The 26,588-nt window shown below is 39.0% G+C and overlaps 2 protein-coding genes and 1 long non-coding RNA gene across 3 annotated transcripts; 1 reads left to right on the top strand and 2 right to left on the bottom strand.

The window, feature by feature from the left end:
• The first annotated feature begins 241 nt into the window (after window positions 1-241).
• On the top strand, window positions 242-21,834 carry LOC112196693 (protein DETOXIFICATION 29). The gene is made up of 7 exons (XM_024337112.2): window positions 242-713; window positions 874-1,415; window positions 20,487-20,573; window positions 20,700-20,756; window positions 20,858-21,215; window positions 21,300-21,386; window positions 21,498-21,834. The coding sequence occupies exons 1-7, from the start codon at window positions 342-344 to the stop codon at window positions 21,588-21,590; spliced, it is 1,596 nt and encodes a 531-aa protein (XP_024192880.1). The 5' UTR covers window positions 242-341; the 3' UTR covers window positions 21,591-21,834.
• Window positions 4,326-7,703, bottom strand: LOC112196695. The gene is made up of 5 exons (XR_005809696.1): window positions 7,292-7,703; window positions 7,135-7,180; window positions 6,942-7,029; window positions 5,797-6,351; window positions 4,326-5,606 (listed from the first exon to the last, which is right to left on the bottom strand). It is a non-coding gene; the product is annotated as an uncharacterized LOC112196695 (long non-coding RNA).
• A 1,010-nt stretch (window positions 21,835-22,844) lies between the features above and the next one.
• LOC112196694 (60S ribosomal protein L27a-3) lies at window positions 22,845-23,545 on the bottom strand. Its single transcript, XM_024337113.2, has one exon. The coding sequence runs from the start codon at window positions 23,458-23,460 to the stop codon at window positions 23,020-23,022; it is 441 nt and encodes a 146-aa protein (XP_024192881.1). The 5' UTR covers window positions 23,461-23,545; the 3' UTR covers window positions 22,845-23,019.
• Window positions 23,546-26,588: the final 3,043 nt, after the last annotated feature.

Raw genomic sequence — 26,588 nt, forward strand, 5'->3', positions numbered from 1 at the left:
GATTTGTTTCTTTGTATACCAGAAATCAGTAACAGTAACTTTCATGCCAAGTAGGCAAGTATGTTAGACTGTTAGTTGTAGCACTCTCCCATGCTATTACACCTGTTAGTTTGTATTTCACTCAACACTCCCAAATATCGAAATTCATTTCTTTTTTGGGTGCCGAATGTTTGGTTGGTGTTATTATGTTTTATTTCCTTGTCTTTTTTATTTGTTTTCATTTTATACTATATATTCAATAAAATTCCAAAAGACACTTATCATTATAGCATATATATATACGTATCAATCTCAACCGATGCAAGCACCAATCCATATTCCAATACTAATTCGATCATAAAATGGAGGAGAACAAACAGCCACTGCTGTCGCCAAGAGACGAGGTGGTGGGAGTTCCACAGCATCATCAACCGATGCACGACAACCTAGATTCCTTCCCTGCACCCGCAAACCCTTCTTTCATTTCCAGCACTACCTTCAATCCCGACTCCGGCGACATCCCACCCATCAATGGCGTCCGCGACTTCTTCCGAGAGTTCAACCGAGAATCGAAGAAGCTCTGGTTTCTCGCCGGCCCCGCCATCTTCACTTCACTATGCCAGTACTCTCTCGGCGCCGTCACTCAAGTCTTCGCCGGCCAGGTCAGCACCCTCGACCTCGCCGCCGTCTCCATCGAGAACTCGGTCATCGCTGGATTCTCCTTCGGCGCTTTGGTATTCATATTTTATCCAATTTCAGCAATGAATTTAATACTAATTTTGCTCATGCATTAATAGTCCACACTGATCCTCCAGCAACTTAACACCAGGTTTCATTGTACTTGAATGAATTATAACCAAAGCTAATCTAGTCTTATCCTCTCTGTCTATGAAGCTCGGCATGGGGAGTGCGCTTGAAACGCTGTGCGGCCAAGCGGTCGGAGCCGGACAGCTGGACATGTTAGGAATCTACATGCAGAGGTCGTGGGTGATCCTCAACGCCACCAGCGTAGTGTTGTGCTTTCTGTACATTTTTGCTCAGCAGATTCTGTACGGAATAGGACAGACGGCGGCGATTTCCAAGGCGGCGGGGGTGTTCGCCATATACATGATACCGCAGTTGTTCGCGTACGCCATGGTTTTTCCGTTGGCAAAGTTTCTGCAGTCGCAGAGCAAGATGATGGTGATGGCGGTGATCGCGGCGGTGACGCTGATATTGCACACGGTGTTCAGCTGGCTACTGATGTTGAAGCTCGGGTGGGGCCTGGTGGGAGCGGCGGTGGTGCTGAACGCGTCGTGGTGGATCATAGTGGTTTCTCAGATGGTGTACATTTTTTCCGGGACTTGTGGTCGGGCGTGGACTGGTTTCTCATGGAAGGCCTTCCATGGTCTGTGGTCGTTTGTTAAGTTGTCTCTTGCGTCGGCAGTCATGCTCTGGTAAGTCCATCATCACCTTCATTTTCACGAGCGTTTGTCACTACTTTTTTCACCAATCTGTTAATTTTATTTTTTATTTTTTTTGAGAAAAGAGAATTGCATTTACTAAGCAATTGAGATATTTACATCGGATATAAGTACTTCAGATAGCCAATGAGGTCCATCCTCTACCCAAGCCTGAAATGCAGGAAACAAAAGCGCTTTCCTAACTAAAATATGCGCTACCTGATTACAGTTTCTAGAGGTATAAGTACAAATAACCGAGGAGAAGAAGCAGAAAAAAATCTTCACTTCTTCTATAAGAACACCCTCCATAGACATGTTGTCTTCCTCTTCAGGTAAATCACGGATCACCTCCAATGCATCCATTTCCAACATCAAAGAAGATTGGAAACCTGCCTCAATACAAGCTTGTAGCCCCAATATTGCAGCAAATAATTCAGTGGCCTTGGGAGTGAACCGACCTTGCATTCCTTTAGAAACTGCCAGCATCATCTCACCTCTATCATTCCGTAACATTGCCCCCAAACCGCTTAAACCAGCCTTTAAATCAACCGCACCATCAACATTAAGTTTCAAGTAAGGAAAGAGAGGTTTAACCCAATGTTCAATAGAAGCAGCAGTAGATGTAGATGAACCAAGAGGGGGAGGTATACTTGCAACAACGAATTCTTGCACCAGATGTTGAACTTGGAAGTGGATTAACTGAGGGCTAATAAATTTACCTTGAAAGTACTCTTCATTATGGTTTTGCAATAATCGTCGACACATGATCACAATAAAAGACAACTCAGACATTGAAGAGAGAGATGTAGCATAAATGAATAACTCCAAAAAGGTTCCATTCTTCCAACTCCCAATAGCATTACGAAATGGAGAGAGATACCAAACCTGCTTGACTTTCTTACAAGACCAAAGAGTGTGGAGAGTGGTTTTTGGAGCCATGTTGCAGCGTGCACAGATGGGGGAAGAAAGCAAGTGTCTCCTGTGAAGGTTAACAGCAGTTGGTAATATATCATGAAGTGCTCTCCACAAAAACACCTTTGCACCGGCCAGGATTTTGAGCCTCTCCATACCAATCTCCAAATTGAGTCATCTTGGTGAGATGAACAACCCACATCTCCTTCCACTCTTGCACGAAGAGATTGGGTCAGTTGGTAACCACTTTTAACGGTGTACACACCTTGTTTAGTGTAATGCCAACACAACCTGTCAGGAAAAGGAAGTGAAGACACTGGAATGGAGAAAACAGCAGCACCTTCGACCTCCCAAAAAGAATTAGTTATTAGATCAAGATTCCAAGTACCCTCCAATGTGATCAGATCAGACACCATAGAATTGAGAGGTAAGTTTGCAGAGACAAAATATGAAAAGAGTGTTCAATTGGTATCCAAGCATCATGATAGATAGAGATTGATTTCCCATCCCCCACCCGCCACCGTAAACCTTGTACCAACAAATCTCGTCCCCATAACAGGGACCTCCAAATTAATGAACTTGATCTGCCAACTGGTGCTGAAAGTAGAGAAGTGTGAGGGTAATACCTTCCTTTGAAGACATGAGACACCAAAGAATTTGGCATAGAGAACAGACGCCAACATTGTTTTGCAAGAAGTGCCTAATTAAAGTCCATAAAGTCTCTAGAGCCCAGGCCACCCTTCAACTTGCTACGGCAAAGTGCAGACCAGCAGAGCCAATGAACACCTTTCTTTCCATGTTTTTTCCCCCACCAAAATTTGGCTATCATGCTAGAAAGTTCACTACTCATAAATAAAGGCAGTCTGAAAACACCCTTTGAATAAGAAGGAATGGCTTGAACCACTGATTTCAATAGCACTTCTTTCCCGGCCTGAGAAAGCAATTTCTCCTTCCACCCATTTAGTTTGTGCCACACTCTATCATAAACTGATTTGAAAAGTAGCTTTTTTCCAAACGTCTTAAAACAACGCCGCCCTCGATCAAACTAAAAAAAAAAATTAAGGTTCAATCTCAGATTTTTTAAATCTAAAAAATTTAACAAATGTACACAATTTTGCATGTAGATGACAAAAATATTATATATATATATAAATATTTTATTTTGTTGTGTCTATAATGAATATTTTCGGTTTCTTTCTATAACGCAGGGTAGATGGTAAATTTTTTTTTTTTTTCATATTATCATCATTGTAATTTGCATCTCTTTCCAAATTGAATGAATTCTATCTACCCAAAGCATTTCTATCCAACCCCAATAATTAAGCCTATGCCGACAGATGACCCGGTCAGCAAAGAGATTGTGACCATGGAAAATTGAATGGTCTCATGATCTCATATTTCTATTTAAGCGATTTGCAGCAACAAACATTCAAAGCTAGCCAAAACATCCAGTTCTTCTGTAAATGTAGAAAAAACATCCTCTTCACTTGTCCCAAAAAAAAAAAAAAAAATCCTCTATGATCCTTTTTTGAGAAAATTAGAAAGAAAAAAAAACTCAAAATATGAAGCTCCTATTAAGAAAAACCCATTCCTATATTTTCTTTTAATTTACACCCATTCACATAATTAAACCTTCTTTAATTAAGTTTTTTAAGTATATAATTAAGTTTTTTTAGTTTGACTATTTTACCCTTCTGATTGAATAAGGAAAATATTCCTCAAATATAGCTGTTTTTTTTTTTTTTTTGAATTTAAATATGGCATCAGTTATAAACATAAATTAGAATTACACACATTAGAATTTAATACAATCAATTTATTTTCCCTTACTTAAAAACAATTAATTGCCTTAATTATTGTATATCTCTTCCTTTCTGATTTGATCTATATATTTGTCATTTTTTAGTAGATATGTTTGTGTAGATATTCCTATTATTAGATATCTCAACGTGATTAATTGCCTTAATTATAGTATATAACTGATGCCATATTTTAGGAGATATGTTTGTGTAGATATTCCTATTAGATTTCGTAGATTTCTCAACGTGATTAAGCATCCTTTTGTGGAGATATTCCTATTATTAGATAGCACCTAAACTCTCGGTGGGAGTATTCACTACTACAAAAAGTTCATCAGACAATGGTGGATTTCTGTTGTCTGATGAAGAAGTCCACCGTTGTCTAAGTTAGTGTTGTGTGATTGAAGAATCACACAACGGTAATTCCACCGTTGTCTGATAGTAGTTGGCTCAACAGAATAGCTATTTTTCCGTTGTGTGAATTCTGCGCAGCAGGTGCCTGTCATGGCATGTGCAGGGATGTGCTCGCCATTCAGACAACAGAAGATAATTTCTGCTGTCGTCTGAGATTCATAACACACAATAGCTATAATTCTTTCTTTGTTGTGTGAGATTCATAAGACACAACAGCTATGATTCATTCTTTGTTGTTTGAGATCAATAACACACAACAGCTATAATTCAATCTTTGTTGCCTGAGACACATAACACACAACAGCTATGATTCATTCTTTGTTGTTTGAGATCAATAACACACAACAGCTATAATTATCTCTTTGTTGTCTGAGACACATAACATACAACAATTATAACTCATTAATTGTTGTCTGAGATTCATAACACACAACAACTATAACTCTTTCTTTGTTGTCTGAGACTCAAAACACACAACAGATATAACTCATTCTTTGTTGTCTGAGATAAGTAACAGACAACCAAAGTGAAATTATCTCCCTTGTTTGTTATTGCATTCAGACAATAGAGACAATTTTATTTCTGTTGTGTGTTATCAATCTCACACGACAGAATTTTGTTTATTTTGTTGTTGGTTGTTAGTTCACACAACAGCTACATTTGGTTAGCTATGGTGTGAATATTGTAATCAAATTTGCTAACAGCCAATGACTGTTATAGGAGAAGCCTTAATTTTGAACTCTTTTGCAGTCATACAACACATTGTTTTGTATTGTGTTGTATGACTGAATATTGGATAGTAGTTACCACAAAAATAATAATCTAATCCATATAATTCAATTACCATTTTTCAAACATCCATACATTCAAGTAACTAGATAATGTACCAAACAAGAAATCATTCCTAGCTAGCTACAGTTGAATCAAAAGCTGATATAAAACCATATTCCTAGATATCATTCCAACTGCTGTTCCATTGACAATTACTTTGCCACCTGATCTGCAACTGCTTTGATGAGCTCCTCAATATCAGCCTCTTCATTTTTTGCATCATTTTCTGCTATAAGATGCCAAAATAATATGGAATAAGCCACTTTGATACATCAAACAAACTTCAATTGATTCACCATATACAATTTTATAAACATTGAAACAAACTTCAAGTGATTCATTGTATTCTTGTTACAAAATCGAAATCACAAATCAAGACATAAAAAAAAGTGAGGAAACCAGCAAGCAATTTTAGGTACCTTCCATCCATGCCAATGATCATGATGGTATTCTTCTGCTTGCCAAAGGCAACAATATGCTGCAGACCTTCCTGCAAGTGAAATTTGGCCACTGACCATTCTGAGCTAAAATACCTTGGGAGCACACCTGCAAAAGATAAAACCCAGAAAAAGGATAAGAAACCAGAATTGTGATCCACAACTAATATTATTCACTTACAAACTGTGAACAAGTTTCCATGCCACCTATGCAGTAGACATCAAATAGGCATACTAATTAACTATAAGTTGAAAGGTGTAAAGCAAGCTTTGGCTAAGTAAATAGACATTAAATAGACATATGAAACCAAAGTTTCTCTTACCATACTACAAGTTTGTTATTTGAGAGATGCTAAATATCTTCAAGACCAGTTGATGTACGAGCAGTAGTATAAAGTATAATGTAGATTCCATACCTCAGAAATTTCTCTTTCTGACCTCCAATAAACTGCGACTTGTACATTTTGTACAATCGGTCACATAGATACCAGACTAGGATGGGAGAACCGGCAGGCAAGTCCCAAATCGCATCATCCGCTGAGTGACATAACAAAGAAAGTTCAATCAATACAAATTAATCCATCAAATTACAAAAAATGAAAATGCTGCAATGGCAGACATTAAATAGCAGAAAATTAAAAACTGTATTTTCAAGTCTCAGAACTTGTATTGCAGGGCTGCTCGATGTTAATTTGTATTTTAGACAGGAAACTAAAAGAAAGTAGGAGAATTGATGTTGTTGCTTATGTATAACCTAATACAAGAACATGATTACTTATATATCTCCTGAAAAGCCATAGTGTTTAGGATGTTTGAGTTAATTTGATCACAATAGAAATTTGAAATGGATTCTCAAAGCATCTCGTTATATAAGTTTATGGTAACACATTCTTCGTTCCAGAAGATGAAAGTTTGAATTGTGTTCTTCTTCTCTTCCGTTTTCTATATATGACCCAAGTAGTTGGCATTGCTATTGATTGTATATACTGTTAAGAATTTAATTGTATGAAACAAAATAGCACAAACATTAATCAATAACCTCTCCTAAGAACTTAATTCCTTGTTAGGAGAAATAATATAGTATCAATGACATGGTAAAGTGAAGATCATATATGTAAGTTATTTACCTTTGGATAAATCCCATGAGGGTTCTTAGGACAGCCCTTGCTCAGGTGACCAGTCTCGTTACAGATGAATCACTTGGCAAATTTAGTTCTGCTTGCATCACCAGATGAACAAATATGAGAAGGAATATATTTTGTTTGAATATAGTGACTACATTGATATAGAAAAGACAGAGAGATAGATAAAGAGGCTAACTTGCTTTTTCGCTCTCTTCAGCAACTCTATTGGATCTCCTGCAAACCTAAATGAGAAGGAACATAAGCGAGTCCAATAGATTATCAAACTCAACATAATAAATGCATAGCAAGAACTACAGCTAAACCCTTCCAATTTGCATTAATTTGGGACTTACGAGGCAACCAGCAACATTGAAGAAACACCATGTAACTAAAGCATTTTCCGATTGCTTTATACTTTCTGCAGATTTAGGATCATGAGGAATGAGATCAACTTTTTTCATTGCACACAAGGCCCCAGTTTCTCTGCAATATATTTAGAAGAAGTAATCAGCAGAAGAAAATAACAACAAAACTGCAAGCAACAAATACCAAACAGAATTGCAAGCAACAAAATCAAAACTGAGAATTGCCTTAATTACTAACCAAAAACTTAGAACGTCTTGTTCTGGATACTGTGCAAGTAAATTAACCCCATTACATTTTAGGAAAAAAGAGAAATTACCCGAATCCGAGATTGAGAGGGTCGAGAGGCAAGTACTATGGAGCTCTAAACTCATAGTTCATATGTTGAAAGCAGAGCCTCAAGGCAACCTGAAGCGAAAGCAAGGCAGAGAAGTTCATGAAAACAATGATAAAAGATATGAGACACCAAAGTAAAGAAATTTACACAAGTAACATATAATATTTTTTTTATCTACACTCAAATGAGACCTAGCAGAGCTTCTCTGCTAGGGTTGGGAGTTTGCCTCCTCTGGCCTAGCTTCTCAAGAATTGTCCCTCATCCTTGATGGGGCTCGTTTTCGTTACCATCATTGGGATCGGATGATTTGTCTTTGTTGTCTGGCAGTGCCATGCGACAAGGGCTGTTTGGTGGTCAAGAGATCGGAATCTGTGGATTGCGATCGAGCTTTGGCCAAGGATTGAAGGAGCCTTCTAAGATCGGCCAGATCAGAACTTTGGCTGAACGCCTGAAACCTTTTCTGAAGGGTATGGTACCCGGCGATACGCATATTGCGGCGACAAATTGGATAATGTGCTGGTTGTCGATTCAACGTCCAGGCGGATTGCTGGCAGTGGAGTGCAGTGGAGGATTAGAGAGGCCACAACAGGGGCGGCTTAAAGATGGGGCCGATCAGTCCGACTTTGCGCCGGAGGAACTTTCCCGGCGAGGGATGGTAGGTTGTCAGTTTGGAGGCATCAGTTGCGCAACGATCAGAAGTGTAGGTGATGGCTATGGGCGTCAAGCTGATGGTGTCGGATTGGACCTTTGCCGGGGAAATGATAGGGCCAGGATGACTCTTCTCCGATGAAGGGCAACGATGCAGCGGCCGGGCACAAGGTCGGGGATGGCCTGGGTGCGAAGAAAGATTTTGGGTGCCCAAAGTTGGGCCTGGGCCTCTGCTCTATTGGATTGCTCTAGCAGGGTTTGGGGTTGGGCCTGCCTACTTGGGTTCCTGCGAATGGTGTTTGAGCCAGATGCTTTTAGGGTTCGTATCTGGGACCCGGGAGACTTTTTATGGGCCCTACATTCTTCTGCATTTTGGATTGGCTTCTTTGGTTACTTAAGTAGAAGATTGCTCTCTATTCAGTGCATTTTTTTGAGTGGAGTAGGCAAGGTCGGTCACACTACCAGCGGTTACCTTGATAGAAGATTACCCTCTATTCGACGTATATCTTTGTGTGGAAGTATGGTCGACCATACTATTGGTACTGCTTTACATAGCCCAGACTCTGTCTGGTGCCTCATCAAATGCTTAATTACATCTCTTCGTATCCTTGCTAGGTTTTATTTCCGATGCTTTATTGCATCTAGTATTTCTCTTGTTATTTTATATTTTGATGTAGTTTCTACATCTATAAGTTGTAATTTTTCTTATGTTTATTATTAATAAAATGGTTGACTATTACTCTCAAAAAAAAAAAAAAAAAGTAAAGAAATTTGCTGTGGACACCCAATTAATGAGAAATAATTCCCAAAAAAAAAAAAAAACTAGGCTAACTTGTTGAACTTATAAATTAACTCACAATAATTAAGAACACAATGACTCGACATTCTCCAAGGAACCAAAAAATAATAAAAATAATAACAGTAAGATAATGGTAGGAGCCAAGATAGAGTTTGAAGCAAATGCAGCATCAGTTTACCATCCAATATAATTACCACCAAGAGATAAACAACTAGTAAACAGGTCATTGACAATGACGAAATTTGGATGATAAAAATAAGCTTGAAAATAGTAATGTCGTCCAAAACTACATACATACAGCTATTAATTTCCATACTGGTGTATATCTGACCAAAAAGATACACACTAGATGTGATCTAACTACTAGTTTTGTGAGATATCTACCACAAGGTTAATAAAAAGTAATCTAAATATAACATCACATTCATCAAGTCATGTAATTGTTTAAAAAAACAGAATAATGGAACGATTTATGAATTTTGCCTACGACCTAAATAAATGAGCACTAGCCCCACTACTTCATAGTAAACCATGAAAGTGAGAATCAATAACAAAAACTTCTGGCAAGTTAGGAGAAAGCATAATTCATGGAAAACAAATGTACCTCAGAAACACAAAAATATGGTCACGACCACCAGATCGCCTGAAATATGGCATTTGACTCAACACCAGATCGCATAACATAACAACCTATTGCTTTATAAGCAAAACACTGGATGCAAAGGAAGATCAACAAACACCCAAGACCTATAGTTCAAACAAAACCGCAACGACTTTACCTTCACATATATATATATATATATGTGTGTGTGTGTGTGTGTGTGTGTGTCTATATATATATATATATATATATATATATATGTCTAGTTAATCTCTTTATCATTAAGACCACCCAACATTCGAACACATTCTGTATAAGTCGGCACAAAAAATAGTTCTGCTTCTTCTCCACTGAGCTTGCCATTTCCACTTTCACCTACCCAATTCCAATAAAATCAAACACAAAAAAACAATGAAAAACTTCATAACAAAATAAAAAAACAATAAGAAACTCAACAGATTCATAAGCATCAATGGGAGAGATTGGGGACTTGCTGAAGAAATCAAGCCTGGTCGTGCCCTTGTCTTTGGCTTTGGCTCCTCCACTGATACAAAGCTTCCATTAAAGCTTCTTGGAGAGCAAGGTGGACATAATCGGGGTCTTGGAGCTTTCGCCAAGGAGTTCTTCGGCAAGGGCACCGTGCAGGGAGGTTGGAGTCTTGTTCCTGGTCGAGAACTTGAAGCAGTAATTGGGGACGATGCCGGAGCGGTCGGGATTGGCTTTCTGGTTGGTCGAGACCTAACCTAGCATTCATGGACGCCACAGCAATTACTGACACGAATATTGGAGGAGGAGGCTAGGTTTTGGGCCAAGTAGCCGGAAAACCCTCCGGAGACCCGGATCGTCATGAGAGCAAATTGAAATAGGAAGGTGAAGATTTTGGTACAGTGCGGTCTCAGAGACGAAGAAAGACAACCTAGAAAAGGGTAACAACAGCCAGGGAATGCCATTTTGGTAGCAAAAAATGGTGAACTGGAGATGGTAGAGTTGAATTGAAGGTTGAGATTCAAATTGGGGAAGCAATTGGCTAGATGAGATGAAGATTATGGGAATTGAATTTTGAGGGATTTGGATGAGAGGATTAAGGGAAAGCTTTGAGCTTTTGGCTCAGAGGACTGAGAGGGTTCGAGAGAGAGGGCTTGGTGTCGAGAGGGTCGAGAGGACTGCTGGATTTTGTTTTTTTTTTTTTCTTCTTTTGGACACTATGTGGCAATTAAACCTTGTAAAAAATTCTCAAAGTTACTCCCACAACAGAAACTTAAACAAACTGTCTTATGAGTGCACTACATAAAATCAAAATACCAAAACATGGAGGGAAATCTACCGCCTGCTGCATTTTCACTCAAAATGCTGCTGCCTATATTCCCACTTCACACAACAGAAAAGTATAACTTCTGTTGTCCAATTTCTACAGCTTGCACTAGGTTTACCTAGTGGAAGACATTCAAGCAAGCTTCCTCAAAATTTGGCATCTAGTTTTCAATCACACAACGGAAAATATCAAGCACCGTTGTACTAAGTACCCCAAATTTCAGATTTCAAGAGGCAACCAAGACTCGAGAGTGGAGGGAAATCTGCTGCTAAATTTATAAAACTCATACAACGGACAATACTTAATTGTGTTGTGCAATGTAGTCCTGAAAAAAAAGTTATCACTTTGTTGACATTCACACAACAGAACATTACTAATACCGTTGTACAATAGATTTTACTTAAACACACAACAGAAGATTTCTATTCCGTTGTGTGATTAGTGTTGTGTGATTAACTTTTTGTAGTAGTGATTCTTTAGCCATCAAGAACTTGTAGAATCTATTGAGAAACAATAAGAGGAAAAAGAAACATGCAATCAAGAACTTGTAGAGTCTATTATACCTATTCAATAGCATAAACCCTGAAAACTCACAAAACAAATACCTCTTCGTCAGGAAGACACACACCTATTGAATAGGTAACAAACACAATGCTCATCAACCATGCCAATAGGATTAAAGTGATATGCAGTTGAACAAAGGCAACCCACCAACCTCTGATTGTGTGATCCATTTATATCACAATCACAATTTGAAATCAAAAACATAATCGCATGATTGTGGAGATATTGACACCGGCTTTGAATGTAGATATTAGGCTTCTGAATGTGGAGATTACATAACCTCCAACCCAGGGGAGAGTTTTCAATTGTTGGAATCAAGGGTTGAGTAATTCCATCGGCAACAAGACTAAAATCCAATCCAATTTAATAGGTGAATGGGGAATTTGATAGTGGCAGTTTTAGTAATTCTTAACAACATTGAGTTTTAATATTTATCCCATTTAATAGGTTTTGTTATTTTGAATAAACCTAATTAATTGGTTTGGGTGTATATTAAAACACTCTTATGGATGGGTTTATTCTAAAAGGGGTGTGTGAATTTGGGTGTAGAATCAAATTCCCCTCCTTTTTTTCCCCTAATATGAAAAGTTGAGCAATTCTCTTTTGTGTTAAGATTAAGATTCCATATGAAAAGTGTTGCTTGGTCCCGTATAAGAGACAAGACGTCGGCCTACGTCCATCAGCTTATGTGAGTTGTGTTTTTTTTTTTTTTTGGAGTGATGACATGAACTGATTAATTCCATACCCCATGTAGCTTCTTTAGAACATGCCATAGTAATCAATGGGAATGAAAACTAGAATGATTAACAGGATATGTCCTTGTAGAAATTGATTCGAATATGTCTAAATTAATCTATTACAAGCTAGAAATTTTATTTATGAGAGTTAAGATTGAAAATATTTATTACATTGGAAAAAAAAATGGTGGAACAAAACTTTATATAATAAATTGAATGAATAGTTAGACATAAGGAATCATGCCTTTGAGTCTACTGAGTCTATTAATTTTGATTCCTTAAATCCCACAATGGTTGATCGAGTCAATTTCTCTAACATGGGGAACATAGGCCGGAAGCTTTTTAGTATAATACTTAAGGGTTAATTCTTAAAATATTATATTTGTTTAAGGAAAAATGAATTGGGAGAGAGTTGTGCTTTCATTGATAATAGGGGCCTCTTTATATAGAGGATTACAAGACATAGAATCAGAGTTGTACAAGGAAAGATAATCGTACAATTAATCGGATATCTATGAATATCTCTGAGAATATCTCTAATTCTAAACCCTATTACAACTAGGTCAAGTAACTAGAGTTTGGGCCAGACACATACTCTGTATTTACTTGAACACTCCCCCTTATGTAGCCCAAACGTGGTGCTCCTCTCGTTGCCTCATTAAAAACCTTGCCAAGTAACAAAAACCCTGTGGGACAAAAATAACCTCGGTCGAAGGGGAAAAAGAGCACAACACACCCTTCACGTTTCGAGACCATACATGTAGACATCTCCCCCTGATGTCTGCATCTCCCCCTGATGACTACAGTCATGGGTGTTCGGATAACTTCCGCAAACAATGCTACCAACATGTTTCTCGAAAGTGGAATTTAGGCAATGACTTAGTCAGCAAGCTTGCCACACTGTCCTCAAATCAAACCTAGTTCATTTTGATCTTGAGGAGAGTTCGTTGTTACTGATTATGCTTGGTGTTGTCGCTTTTGATGTAGCCTTGCTTCATTTGTTCAAAACAAGCAGCATTATCCTAAATGCTCGTAGGCTCATCTGTGGTAGACTTCAAACCACAATTTTTCGAACATGCGTAACTATAGATCCAATCCATATACATTCACGAACCACTTCATGAAAAGCAATAATCTCTGCATTGTTCAAAGATATAGCGACTAGGGTCTATTCTGTAGACCTCCAAGATATCACGGTCTTTACCCATGGTGAACACTTAACCAGTTTGGGAATGACCTTTGTGTGGGTAAGAGAGATACCCATTATCAACAAAACCTTCCAAAACACATGTTGTTTTGGGATGGGGATAGTGGACGTAGGCCAGTGTTGGCGGCGTTCCTGGTGTGTGATGGGTCCGAATCCATCATCACTTTGTAGGGATAGAACAAGCTCATATCAATCGTACATCTCAAGTACGGAAATATATCTTTTACACCAATCCAATGGCGTCACGTTGGCGCAAGGCTATATCTAGCTAACAAGTTCATGGCAAATGAAATGTCCGGTCTTGTGCATTGAGCTAAGTACAATAATGCGCCAATTGTACTTAACTAGGGCATTTCCGCGTTTTGCACATCTTCGCCATCACCCTTCGGACAAAGAGGATCTTTTTCAGGATCAAGACTTCGGACGATTATAGGGGTGCTTGAAGGCTTGACCTTGTCAAAATGCCTAAGCATCTATCAACACGATGCTCAAGTTCCAAACCGAGACATAATCGTGTTCTCCCAAAATCCTTCATCTCAAACTCGGATTTCAAGTGTTCAGCGGTTTCCCTTAACTCTTTAAGGGCTTCTAATGAAGATCATGTCCAACATGAACCGCGATAGAATCCGAAACTTGTTATGGAAATGTGCAGGCATATCCCTTCCCAATCAAGTAGTCACTTTAGTGAGCGTTTCAACCTTATTGCAAACGCGCTTCATGGTCTAGGGCCACTTGACTTGGGTAAATGAAGTTCACTATGAACTTTCATGTATATTCCGTATCTAGATCCCCATAGAGATACGTAGTGACCACATTCGTAAGCTGCATGATCAGTTATTCGGAAACTACCAAACTGACAGGGTAGTGGAGTGCACTGACATCCATTACAAGAGAATATGTCTCATCGTAGTCGATTCCAGGACGTTTTGTGAGAAGCCTTGCGCCATAAGGCAAGATTGCCACCTCTTTTTCTCATCACTCTTTCTAACGAAGACCCATTAGCCAATAGGTTTTATGTTATGAGGTGTTGGCATCACTGGCTCAGAAACCTTCCTCTTCGTTAGAGAATCCAACTTAACCTGGATCGCATCTTTCCATTTAGGCCAATTTTCTCTACGTTAGCATTCATTCATCAACGGAGCGTGATTCGATATCATCGAACTCAACAAACTCATGCGCAACTACATCATCAATTATGATGGAGTTTCTATCCCACATCTCATGTACACTAGTGTAATTTTCAAAGAGCTCAATATTCTCAAGAATAGGTTCTGACGTTGAGGTATCCCCCAACGATAACCATAACCCTGAAGATACTCATGAGATGGATTTTGAGTCTTGATGATCAAATGATTGGAATGTGCCAAAGTATCATTAAAACCCACGGGCCTCCCACGCATCCTAGCTGGGGCCATGGCCTATAACGCCAGAGTGCCACTATCTTTGGCGTTGGCGCTATGCCTACCTCCGTGTAGGGTGGCACTACATCCTTTCATAGGGACGTTCTTCCTTGCAGGCATGTTTGCAGCAGATGTGTGATCTCGTCACTTTAACAGGGATGAAGATGAGACATAGTGGGGACAGACCACGATAATTCCTGTCGTTTCTGTTGAACATTTGTGTTCTTATCTCCCCCTAACGAAAAGAAGACTGTCTCATCAAAGTGACAACCCGCAAATCTAGCGGTAAGGAGATCGCCTTGCAAGGGCATTAAGTGGCGGACGATTGTTGGAGTCTCAAATCCAACGTAGTTGACTATTCGTCTGTAAGGACCCATCATAGAGCATTGTGGCGACGCAATTGGCACATAAATGGCACACTCAAATATGAGTAAGTACAAAATACTTGTACCCATTCACTAGCTGTAACACAGAGGTAGATTGAGTGGCAGTGGGTCGTAGACGAATTAGCATAGCTGCATGCGATATTACATCACCCCAAGCGAATATAAGGAGATTAGTGCGCATTACCAAAGTTCTGACTACCATCATAGTCGTTTCCGCGAGACCATTTGGGTGTGTTCATGGGAATATGATGTCCAACATCAGTCCCATTGCAATAACCATCGAAAGTCTTCGATGTAAACTCTCTACCATTGTCAAGTCCAATTGACTGAATATGATGATCCGGGGAGTGAGCTCATTGTTATATGGTATGTGTTGAGAGTGTAGTATAAGCAGCATTTACAAGTAGACAATGGCACAACACGTGATCAGCATGTTTGCTTGTCAATCAACATCATGAGATATTTAAACGTCCGCAAATTGGTTGAACTAGTCCACAGAATCCCTACGGATTCTATGTAAGAACAGAATCAGTATTTTCATATCATTTGCATAGGACTATCTCAGTCCTAATTTCCCTAAGAAACGGGCTTTGTAAAACGAGCGAGAGGCTTTAAAAGCAACCAATAAGGATTTTGGTTGGGCCTGAGCGTTTGAAATAGTATTTGAAGAAAAGTTGATGATTGCAGCATCACCTGGGGCGTCATCACCATGATGTACGCTATCCATGGCATCATGGATAAGGACTATGTCAGCCCTAGGCTGGTGGTGGAAGGCGGCGGCGGTCACACTTAATCCAAGAGTCAACTTTTGATTCTTACTTCATTTCGCTCGAAAGAAAGGATGTCCATGTAAAGTCTTTAGTAGACGGATCATCATATCATGACTAGGATGACCTATCATGTCGTGACAAAGTCAATATGTGTCTAAATCCAAGAGATCTTCTCTCATGACTTTATTGGATTTAATAGCTCGAATAGTGACATAGAGTCCACTGAGAGACACATAATCTTCTCTAAGATGCGCCTTTGCTCGCAATCATTAGAGGTATTGCAAAGGAACTCATTTCCGTTCTCTACATGCATTTTCGCATGGAATCCGTTGGCTATTCATAGGTGCGATTTGCCCTAGGAGCGTATAGAGTTTCTGTGATAGTAATCAAGGTGCCTTTTGGCAAGAGGAACTTGGGCTATTCCATGTCCTTGAATTAATACTGATGGCCCAGCCATCGTAGTCACAAGGTAATGTGCTCAGAATCAAAATGGAGTCATCATGAAAAGAACCCGAAATTTTATTCATAAACCAACGGAGTACATCATTGTCTCTTAACCATTAGGAGAATCTAATCCAAATGCTAACTAATGCAAAACAAAGGTAGTCGTTTGACTTCTTTCGGTAACTCCAAAATAAATATGACCAGATGAGTGAAGAGATGTCGGTGGAGCAAAGCTCGCTTAAGTACCACTTATCTCAAAACCTTCTTAGACATCATACTCATTTTGGATGAGCCTATGCGAAGAAAAACTAAACCAATGGCATTTACTACAAAGTATATGACAATTGCCAATTACATCTCTTGGAAAAATAAAGACTTAAAAAGAATTTGCGATCTATTGATCCCAGCCAGATTTGTAGTCTTCGACCCTTCACTCTAGATCATCTTCTTGATCTTCTTGTTCCACATAGTGAGCTTCTCTTGCTTCACAATATGCTTTATAGGCATTGACAATTTTTTCACGAGCTCTACAAATGTGTGTCCAATGACCGGATACTCCACATCGAGAACATATATCTCTTTGCTTAGACTCCATTGATTAAGGAGCTTTAAAAGCGTCATTTAGATGGCTCTTAGTGTTGGTGGCGCACCAACATGGCCAGAGGCGTTGCCTCCCTCTCTCTTTCCACGTTGACCTCTTCGATTCCGTGTTTGCCTATTGTGGCAGTTACCTTCCCAAGTAGAGTAATTATATGGACTAGAACGTCCAGAAGTATCCCTAAGATTAGGGTTTCGCTCTTGGCACCCTCTCTTAGGGGCGCAACTATAATTGGATTCCGGAATATGCTCTGTTTCCATGGATCTCGAATTATAGTTCTTCACAAGGATGTTGTCATGCTTTTCAGCGACATTCCGGAACATCTCTTTTCAAGCTCATGAAACATTATGATCCGTCCTACAGTAACATTGATTAGATAGTTCTTAGCAACCATCAATGCAGATACGGGGAAGGTAGAGAGAGTCTTATCAATTAACATCGCATCTGTGATCTCTTTACCACAGAATTCCATTAAAAATTTAATGCAAAGTGCTTCCGAGTTGTAGTCAAGAACTGACTTGAAATCACAGAAGCAGAGACTATGTCATCTCACTTCTAGGTTAGGAAGCAGGGAGTCACGGACGTTGCCAAATCTTTCTTCGAGTAAAACCCACAGCCTTCTAGGGTCTTCTTCATTCATACACTCGTTCTGGAGCGAATCATCCATATGACGAGTCATTAGGATGATGGCTTTCACCTTATTTGCCTCTAAGGCTGCTCTATTTGCTTCCAAAGCTTGAGCTTGCTCTACAGTTAGCACGTCCTGGCTAGGCTCGAGAATTAAATCCAGGATTCCATGGCCTTAAGATACTGGCATACATCACGAACCCACCTGTGATATCCAGAGCCAATTGTTCCCAATGGAGCAAAGTCCAATTTGTTCAGGTTACTCATCCTGAAAGAGAACAAGAAAAATGGTCAGTTTTGGAGCGGAAAAAGCTACTACGAAAACATATAAAATTTCTGAGCGTAGTCACTCCCAAGAAATTAACAATTTCTGAGCGTAATCGCTTCCAAGAAATTCAATTCTAAGAGGTATTGGATTAGATCTAAACAATGATGTAAGTGGTCAATCATAAATTCTCTACAAACTCTAAGTTTGGAGATCTCAACAAGCTCCAAGCTTGGAGTGAGCATGAACCCCCACAGTTCGGCTTAATTATGTCTCTCCTATGATGAAGAAAGGGGGGTAGAAAAAGGGAGTTTGCAAGTCTTTTAGAAAAAGAAGAGAAAAGAAATAAAAACTTCAAAAATGGAAACTTTTAGTAAAAAATACCTCCAAATAGGTCGCCGAAAAATTTGGCTGGAAAAAGCTGCAGGAAAAGTGGTCGGAAATGTTGCCGGAAAATGACCGGAAAAGTCGCCCGAAATCTAGCCAGAAAGTCGTTGACGGTATTAACCAGAGTTGACTGCGCTGCTAACGTGGCAGTGGGGTCCCTGGTGATGACGTGGCGGACTCTGATGATGGGCTTGCTTCTGGGCTGCATCAGTGGGCCGCGTCTGGGGTGTCTGTGGGCCGCTGATTTCATCTGGGCTTCCTTCCTTTTTTTTTTTTTCTTTTCTTCTCTCTGCCGGTTCAAGTGCAGCAGCAGTCAGGTGGTCGGTTCACATACTTTTAGGCCGGTTCCCCAGATTCTGGGTTTGATATGCTACTGTTGATAACATTTGGTAGCAATTAGAGGTCCGGAAGTTGGTGAACCGGTGATTATTTGTTGCGGATGGTTTGGAGATTCTGGTGGCCGGTTCGGTAAGTTTCTGGCCGGTTCTGGTGGTTCTGCCGCATGTTCTGGATTCCTGGGGTCGAGGGCTTCAAGTTATGTGGCGGAGGCAGAAAAGTTTTAAAGGATTTGTATTCGGATTTAGGGTTTTTGCTTCTTGAATAAGGGTTTGGCTATTTGTTTCAGGGTTAGGACGTCGTGCTGATAAGAGAATTGAGTTGTGCTTTCATTGATAATAAAGGCCTCTTTATATAGAGGATTATAAGACATAAAATCAAAGTTGTACAAGGAAAGATAATCGTACAATTAATCGGATATCTATAAATATCTCCGAAAATATATCTAATTCTAAACCCCATTACAATTAGGTCAAGTAACCTAGAGTTTGGGGTAAATACATATTCTGGATTTACTTGAACAATATTGTGTTTTTTTTTTTTGGCCAATAAGAATTCATTAACAGAAAAGGCAATTACAAAGAGGCTCTGAAATCCCCCCACAGTAGCCTATTACAAACAGCAGACAACATTGGCCCAAATATTATATTGTGTTTGAACATAAGAAGTTCAAATATAACGAATCAAATGGCTTTGATGAGAGATTGAGAGGGTTCTACTTGACCCATGTTGCCTACCCCATGTTGCCCACGCCCCTAATGTTAAGGATGATATGGATCCCAATCAGCAATGAATGTTCATGAGGATATGGAGCCAATTACCAATGAATGTTGATGATGATAGGATCAGACCCATGTTGCCAACACCCCTTATGTTAAAGATGATATGGATCCCAATTACCAATGAATGTTAATGATGATATGGATCAGGCCCATGTTGCCAACGCCCCTTATGTTAAAGATGATATAGATCCCACTTACCAATGAATGTCCATGAGGATATGGAACCAATTACCAATGAATGTTAATGATGATATGGATCAGACCCATGTTGCCAACGCCCCTTATGTTAAAGATGATATGGATCCCAATTACCAATGAATGTCCATGAGGATATGGAACCAATTACCAATGAATGTTAATGATGATATGGATCAGACCCATGTTGCCAACGCCCCTTATGTTAAAGATGATATGGATCCCACTTACCAATGAATGTCCATGAGGATATGGAACCAATTACCAATGAATGTTAATGATGATATGGATCAGACCCATGTTGCCAACGCCCCTTATGTTAAAGATGATATGGATCCCAATTACCAATGAATGTCCATGAGGATATGGATCAGACCCATGTTGCCAACGCCCCTTATGTTAAGGATGATATGGATCCCAATTAGCAATGAATGTTCATAATGATATGGAACCAATTAACGATGAATGATAGTATATCGTCACTAACATTCATTGCAGATTGGTTGATTTAGACAAGAAAGAAGAAGATAGAATGTCTTCTTTTTGTCTTAAAAATCTCAGAAAGTATTGAAAAATTCTTGAGTGGAGAAGTTGTGATACGTGACATAACACGTTCAATTTATCAATTAGATAAGTACATAAATTATATGAGGAATTTTCAATTTCACTGCAAAAGAGGAGAATGACTGACATTGAGTTGTGAAAATGAAAACATAGATCGGTAGAATAGTGACAACGCCTATTTTCTAAAACAGAGCTCTTGATTTGTCTATTATTAAATCTTGTGCAGTTTGGAAATTTGGTATTTTATGGCGTTGATTCTCTTTGCTGGATATCTAAAGAATGCAGAAGTTTCTGTGGACGGCCTATCCATATGGTGAGTACCCTCTTCTTCTGCTACATTTTTTGATAGATGAAAATTCAAACATTGTTCGAAAAGTGAGTAATATTGGATAAATTTAGTAACCGAGTAATATGTTATATGCCTTGACGAATTTTGCAGCATGAACATATTGGGATGGACAATCATGATGTCTTTTGGCATGAATACAGCAATAAGGTCAGTCAATCTCAAGACCATACAATAGCCAAATTTACATCTAAACTTCCCGATCACAGCATACACTTGTTCAATCTGAAATGATGTTAAACATTCTGCAGTGTGAGGGTATCAAATGAACTAGGAGCAGGACATCCAAGAACAGCAAAGTTCTCGCTAGTAGTGGCTGTAATAACTTCATTTTTCATTGGTGTTCTCCTCTCACTCGTCCTCATACTCAGCAGAAACGAATATCCAGCCTTGTTTTCAAGTGATTCAGATGTTCAAGCGCTCGTGATGCAGCTCACTCCCTTGCTGGCAGCCTGCATTGTCATCAATAACATTCAACCTGTACTCTCTGGTGTTGCAATTGGAGCAGGATGGCAAGCTTTTGTGGCTTATGTCAACATAGGCTGTTACTATTTAATTGGGGTACCATTGGGTTTACTGTTTGGGTACAAATTTGACTGGGGTGTTATGGTAAGTGTATCTGTCTGCCCAATCTTGTAGTGAATAGCCCGGTATAAAAACTGACCGAGTAGACGTATTGGATCATTTTTGCAGGGGATTTGGATCGGAATGCTGTTAGGGACAGTTCTTCAGACTTGTATCCTTTTCTATTTGGTTTATAAGACCAACTGGGACAAAGAGGTAAGGGATTTGAACATCATTTGTGTTTCTCTGTACAACTCACTAGAACTTAATTAATATTGAACTAAGTCGGATACACCATAAACTGAGATATTGTCTCATGAAATGCAGGCTTCTATAGCTGAAGACAGGATAAGGAAATGGGGAGGCCAATCAGACAATCCCAAAGACACGGAGAGTAATGGCGCAAAAGTTTCGAGTTAAATGAGTGCACATCGCAATGCAACTACGACAGCACAAATGCAATTTTTATTTTCCAATTCATAAGGCCATCTTCTGCGATAATATTAAAAGCAGGAGGTTCTAAGTTCAGATCCTCCCCCGTCAGATTATTATAAAACAATTGGGAACAAGGCAGCCCCAATAGTTTTGACATATCCGAATCAGAAGATGATTTTTGGGATAACGTATTTGCTGTATGAAAATCAATATATTCTGTTTGTATTTTTATTATTATTGCAGTTTATGCCAACTACCATTACCAAATAAAAAAAAAATCAGATACACACTAGTGCACTACAGAAAGAAGATCAAATAGCCATTCTGAACTAGTGAAATGCCATGTCAGCCATTTAGATCCATTTTGAACATAGAAGTCAATGTAGTTTAAAAAGCACATTTGATGCAAAACAACATACAAACAGCTGAAGCAGCTGCTCAATGGATGAAGAAATGATTCTGTGTATTCTGCAGCATCCCAATCTATAACTCTAATATTACACTTCAAATACATGACGCCTATGAAAACAAGTTCACCAATGCAATTGCTATAAGACTATATCCAATATGATGGATATACAAATCCGAATCCAAAGTCCAATGAGTTTATAACTTACAGACTACAACACAATACATGTAGGCAAGAACATCAGGCTTATGATTAGCAACATAGAGTAAATCATATCCAAAACCACACCTAGAAAACAAAGACAAGTGAAGAAATGCCAAAGAATGATATACTCAGCAACCAGGTAGAACACATATCCAACAATTGAACAAGACTACTTTGTTTTCACTAACTCATCAGAAAGAAAAAGGAAAAAAACACAATGAACTCTAGCAAAATTAACCTAATCATGATGGAACCACAGAAATTTCTTGATTAAATACTAGTAGGTCCATTTGGATAGGGCAATTTCAAAATGAGGATGTGAAATCTTTGGTTTTTCCTCTTTCTCTAGGTACAGGCTTCTCCTTGTTCTTCTAACCAATCCTACATTGACATATATGAATAGCAAACAGGTACTAGTCTAAAGAAGCAAATTCCACCTCAAAATCTGAACCAAATCCTCTATCCAAACGACAACCAAGTAAACTGAGACTCTTCCATTAATCTCACATTTTTAACAAAATCAATGAACTGTAGCTCATGCACATACACATACCACACCACAAACCAAATCTATCGCTACCAAAAATGGAACCACATCCATCATATCATGGCACCACAAAAACACAGATATTAACCAAATCCGATAAATATGAAAAGCCATTTAAATATCCGCTGATCGAACATTGAAAATATAACATAGCTGTCTCCAGGCAGTCTAAACCAGATAAACAAAAAACGCAGCATAAACGAAACAACAAAAATCAAAATCCCTAATTCCCAAAACTCGAAAAAGTCCCAAACCTAAGCGGTGAGCACCACAGCGCCACCGGCTTCCTTAATCTTCTTCTCAGCGACCTTGGAGATGAGCTTGGCCTTGACGACGACGGGCTGGTTCACCGGCAGCTTCCCCTTGCCGAGAATCTTGAAGTAGCCGTGCTGAGTGACGTCGATCAAGGGCACGTTGTCCTTGGTGGCCTTGTCCTTGGCCTCCTGGGGTACCAGGGACCAGAGCTTGTCGACGTTGACGATGGGGCAGTAGAACTTGTTGCGGAGCTTGTGGAAGTACCTCATACCGACTTTACCGAAATACCCCGGGTGATACTTGTCGAAGAGGATGCGGTGGTGGTGCATGCCTCCGGCGTTTCCGCGACCTCCGGGATGCTTGCGGTGCTTGCCGATACGGCCGTGCCCGGCGCTGACGTGGCCTCTCTTCTTCCGGTTCTTCTTGAATCGGGTCGTCATCTCGAACGCTCTCTCTCACTCTCTCTGTAACTTCCTAGGGTTTCAGCCTAGGGTTTCGGCGGCTCACAGAGGCTGGAGTGAGGGTGGGATTCGGGATATTTATGTGGTGGAAATGTGTGTGGGGTTTACGATTTTACCCTTAGGTTTAGGCGTAGTGGTTTGGACTGTGGGTTGTGTCAGCGCATTTGATTGTTTTTCAGCCTACGATGGGCTTTATTCTTTCCTTAGCCCAAGCATTTATATACTGCCGGACCTCCGGGCCTAATTTAAAGACGTCGGCCGAAGCCCTACCCTAAAAAATAAGATGAAACTTTTTACGCGCCGGAGGGCCTAATTAAAGAAAATTATAGGTAACAACGCCTTCTTCTTCTTTTTATGACAAAAAAAAAAAAAAAAAGATTGCAGAACAAATCCACGAGAGACACCCTCCCAACTGACACAGAAGGAACGTTGGGGACACAGAAAGGGAAATACAAGAAAACCAAACCTTAGGATTTACATGATTATAGGCTAAAGAGGCCAAATAATCTGCAACAAAGTTCGCTACTCGGTAAATATGCCAAAAGATAATAGACTGAAAAGTAGAAGCTAGCCTTTTGATGTCTCTGACCAGCACTTGAATTCTCCAAGGAATAGTAGTTTTTCCAAAAAGACAATCTATCAACAACTTTGAATCGCCTTCAACAATAACTTTCGATAAATTTTGCAACTGAGCTGTGTGTAAACCTTCACGAAGAGTTGTAGCCTCTGCAACCAAAGCATTAGCTGATCTGATATTTCTACATGTTGCAACAAACGGATTCCCTTGAGAGTCCCTAATAATAAAACCTACAGAGGCTTGATTATTTTTAACAGAACCATCAAATTTCATTTAATCATCATGAGGAGGATGTCATTTAATGTGAAAAAACTTAGAAACTTTAACAAAAGAACTCTTTAAATTAGCTTGAGAATAAGACTTACGAAAATTAACAGCTGCAAATAAGGTACGGGACGGAGAAATAACTGTATTTCTAAAAATTAAATTATTACGATCCTTCCAAATAGACCACAAGATAACTAAGACAGATTTGAAAAGTTCTTTGGAATTCCTGAGTTTAGAAATATGCTCTAACCAAGAAATTAAAGAAGTAGAGGAGTAATCAGGAATTGGGAGAGAAGAAAAGGACCAAACCTGAGAAGCAAAAGAGCAGCTCAGAAAAAGATGACCCAAAGTTTCAATATGAACATTAAAGGGCATGACGGATGAATATTATGATTAAGTGAATCTCTAGTTTTATACCTACCTCTAAGAAGCATCCAACCAAAAATCTTAATTTTTGGAGGAACATTTAATGATCAGACTTTGGAAAGTAAAGATGCTTTGGAACAATCCGGAATACTATTATGTTGAAGCCAGGACACCGGTTTGATAGTAAATAGACTTGAACTGGAAGGGCCCCAAACAAAAGAGTCCGGATAGTTATAAATTGGAAGAGGAATAGCCAAAATTTTGTCCACAACATCAGAAGGTAAAAGAGAAAAAAGTTTTAGTTTGTCCCAAGTATTTATTCACAATCAACTCTACAACTTAAAGGGAATAGTTTAACCGATTCCTATCTTGAATAGGAAGAGAAACGGAAAAACCCAATTATAAGATCAAAAAAGAATCAATTCCCCATTTCCAACTATCCACCTAAGGCCTTGAGAAAGTAAATCTCTAGCATCCAAAATTCCTTTCCAAGCAATATAATTAGAAGACTTCTTACCAGTTTCTAGAAAAGTATACCTCAGTAAGTATTTTGTTGGACACCAATTGAACCCACCAATTCTGCGGTTGAGTCAAAATCTTCCAACCTAATTTAGCTAAAGTAACTTTGTTAAAACAAGAAGCCGAACGAATTCCCAACCCATCTTTAGATTTGGGTAGGGAAACTTGAGACCAAGCAATAAGTGGTCTAGAATGGCCCCAGAAGAAATTACTACATTCTTTATCAATTCTATTTGAAAGTTTATTTGGACACCTAAAGCAAGAGAGAATATGGTTCGGCATGCCAGTAAGATTGGATTTGATAAGAGTGGGCTTACCTCCTCTAGAGAGAGTCTGAGCTTTCCAACCTGCTAACTTCTTTTGCATTTTTGAATTGAGTTCATTCGCATTTAAAGGAGCTTTCCAAAAAATAATATTGTGGACACCAAGATATTTTTCAATAGAAGTTCTATGCTGGATGCCAAGGTAAGCAAAAATATCTCTTTTAATGGAAGCAGAAAGATTAGAAGAGAAATAGATAATAGACTTATGATAATTCACTTGTAGACCAGAAGCCTCAGAAAACGTATTTAAAGTGGAAAGGATATGTTTAGCAGTTGAATGTGTTGCTCTAGCAAAGATTAAACAGTCATCAACAAACATAAGATTGGAGACTTTGAAACCTTGAGGTGAAGTTAAAAGACCAATATGAGTTCTAGGGGTAATAGAAGGTTATTAAAACTTCTAATAAGAGGTTCTATAGCCAAAATAAAAAGGTAAGGAGAAAGGGGGTCACCTTATCTAATACCTCTAGAGGGTTTAAAAGAGCCTTGAGGAGAACCATTAAGAAGAATAGATAAGGAGACTGTAGATAAGCAAGAATGGATAAGTTGAATCCACTTAGAATGAAACCAAAAGAATGAAGACAAGCTAATAAATAGTCACAATTTAAGAAATCATAAGCTTTCTCCAAGTCTAATTTAATGGCCATACACCCAAGTTGCCCTTTCTTCCTGTTAAAAGAGGTAAACATCTCATGTGCAATGAGGATATTATCATAGATAGAACGTCCTGGGGCAAAAGCACCCTGATTATGTGAAATGCATTTAGGAAAAGTTGGCCCGAGTCTAGCCACTATAATCTTAGTAATCACTTTATAAGCTACATTACAAAGGCTGATAGGTCTATAATGATTAGCTGTTTATGGATTCTCAGTTTTTGGAATTAAAACAATATTGGTTTTATTACGCGCACTCATCAAAGTGATCAAATTTTGAGTAATGCTATTTCTTATTGTTTCCATTTCTTGTGCACCATGACCATGATATTCTTCTTCTACATCATCATCCATCTCTATCCCACCACTTGACCAAAATATAACAAATGAAGACGACAAAAT

The sequence above is a fragment of the Rosa chinensis genome, chromosome 4 (assembly GCF_002994745.2).
Source record: "Rosa chinensis cultivar Old Blush chromosome 4, RchiOBHm-V2, whole genome shotgun sequence".
NCBI classification, from domain to species: Eukaryota; Viridiplantae; Streptophyta; class Magnoliopsida; order Rosales; family Rosaceae; genus Rosa; species Rosa chinensis.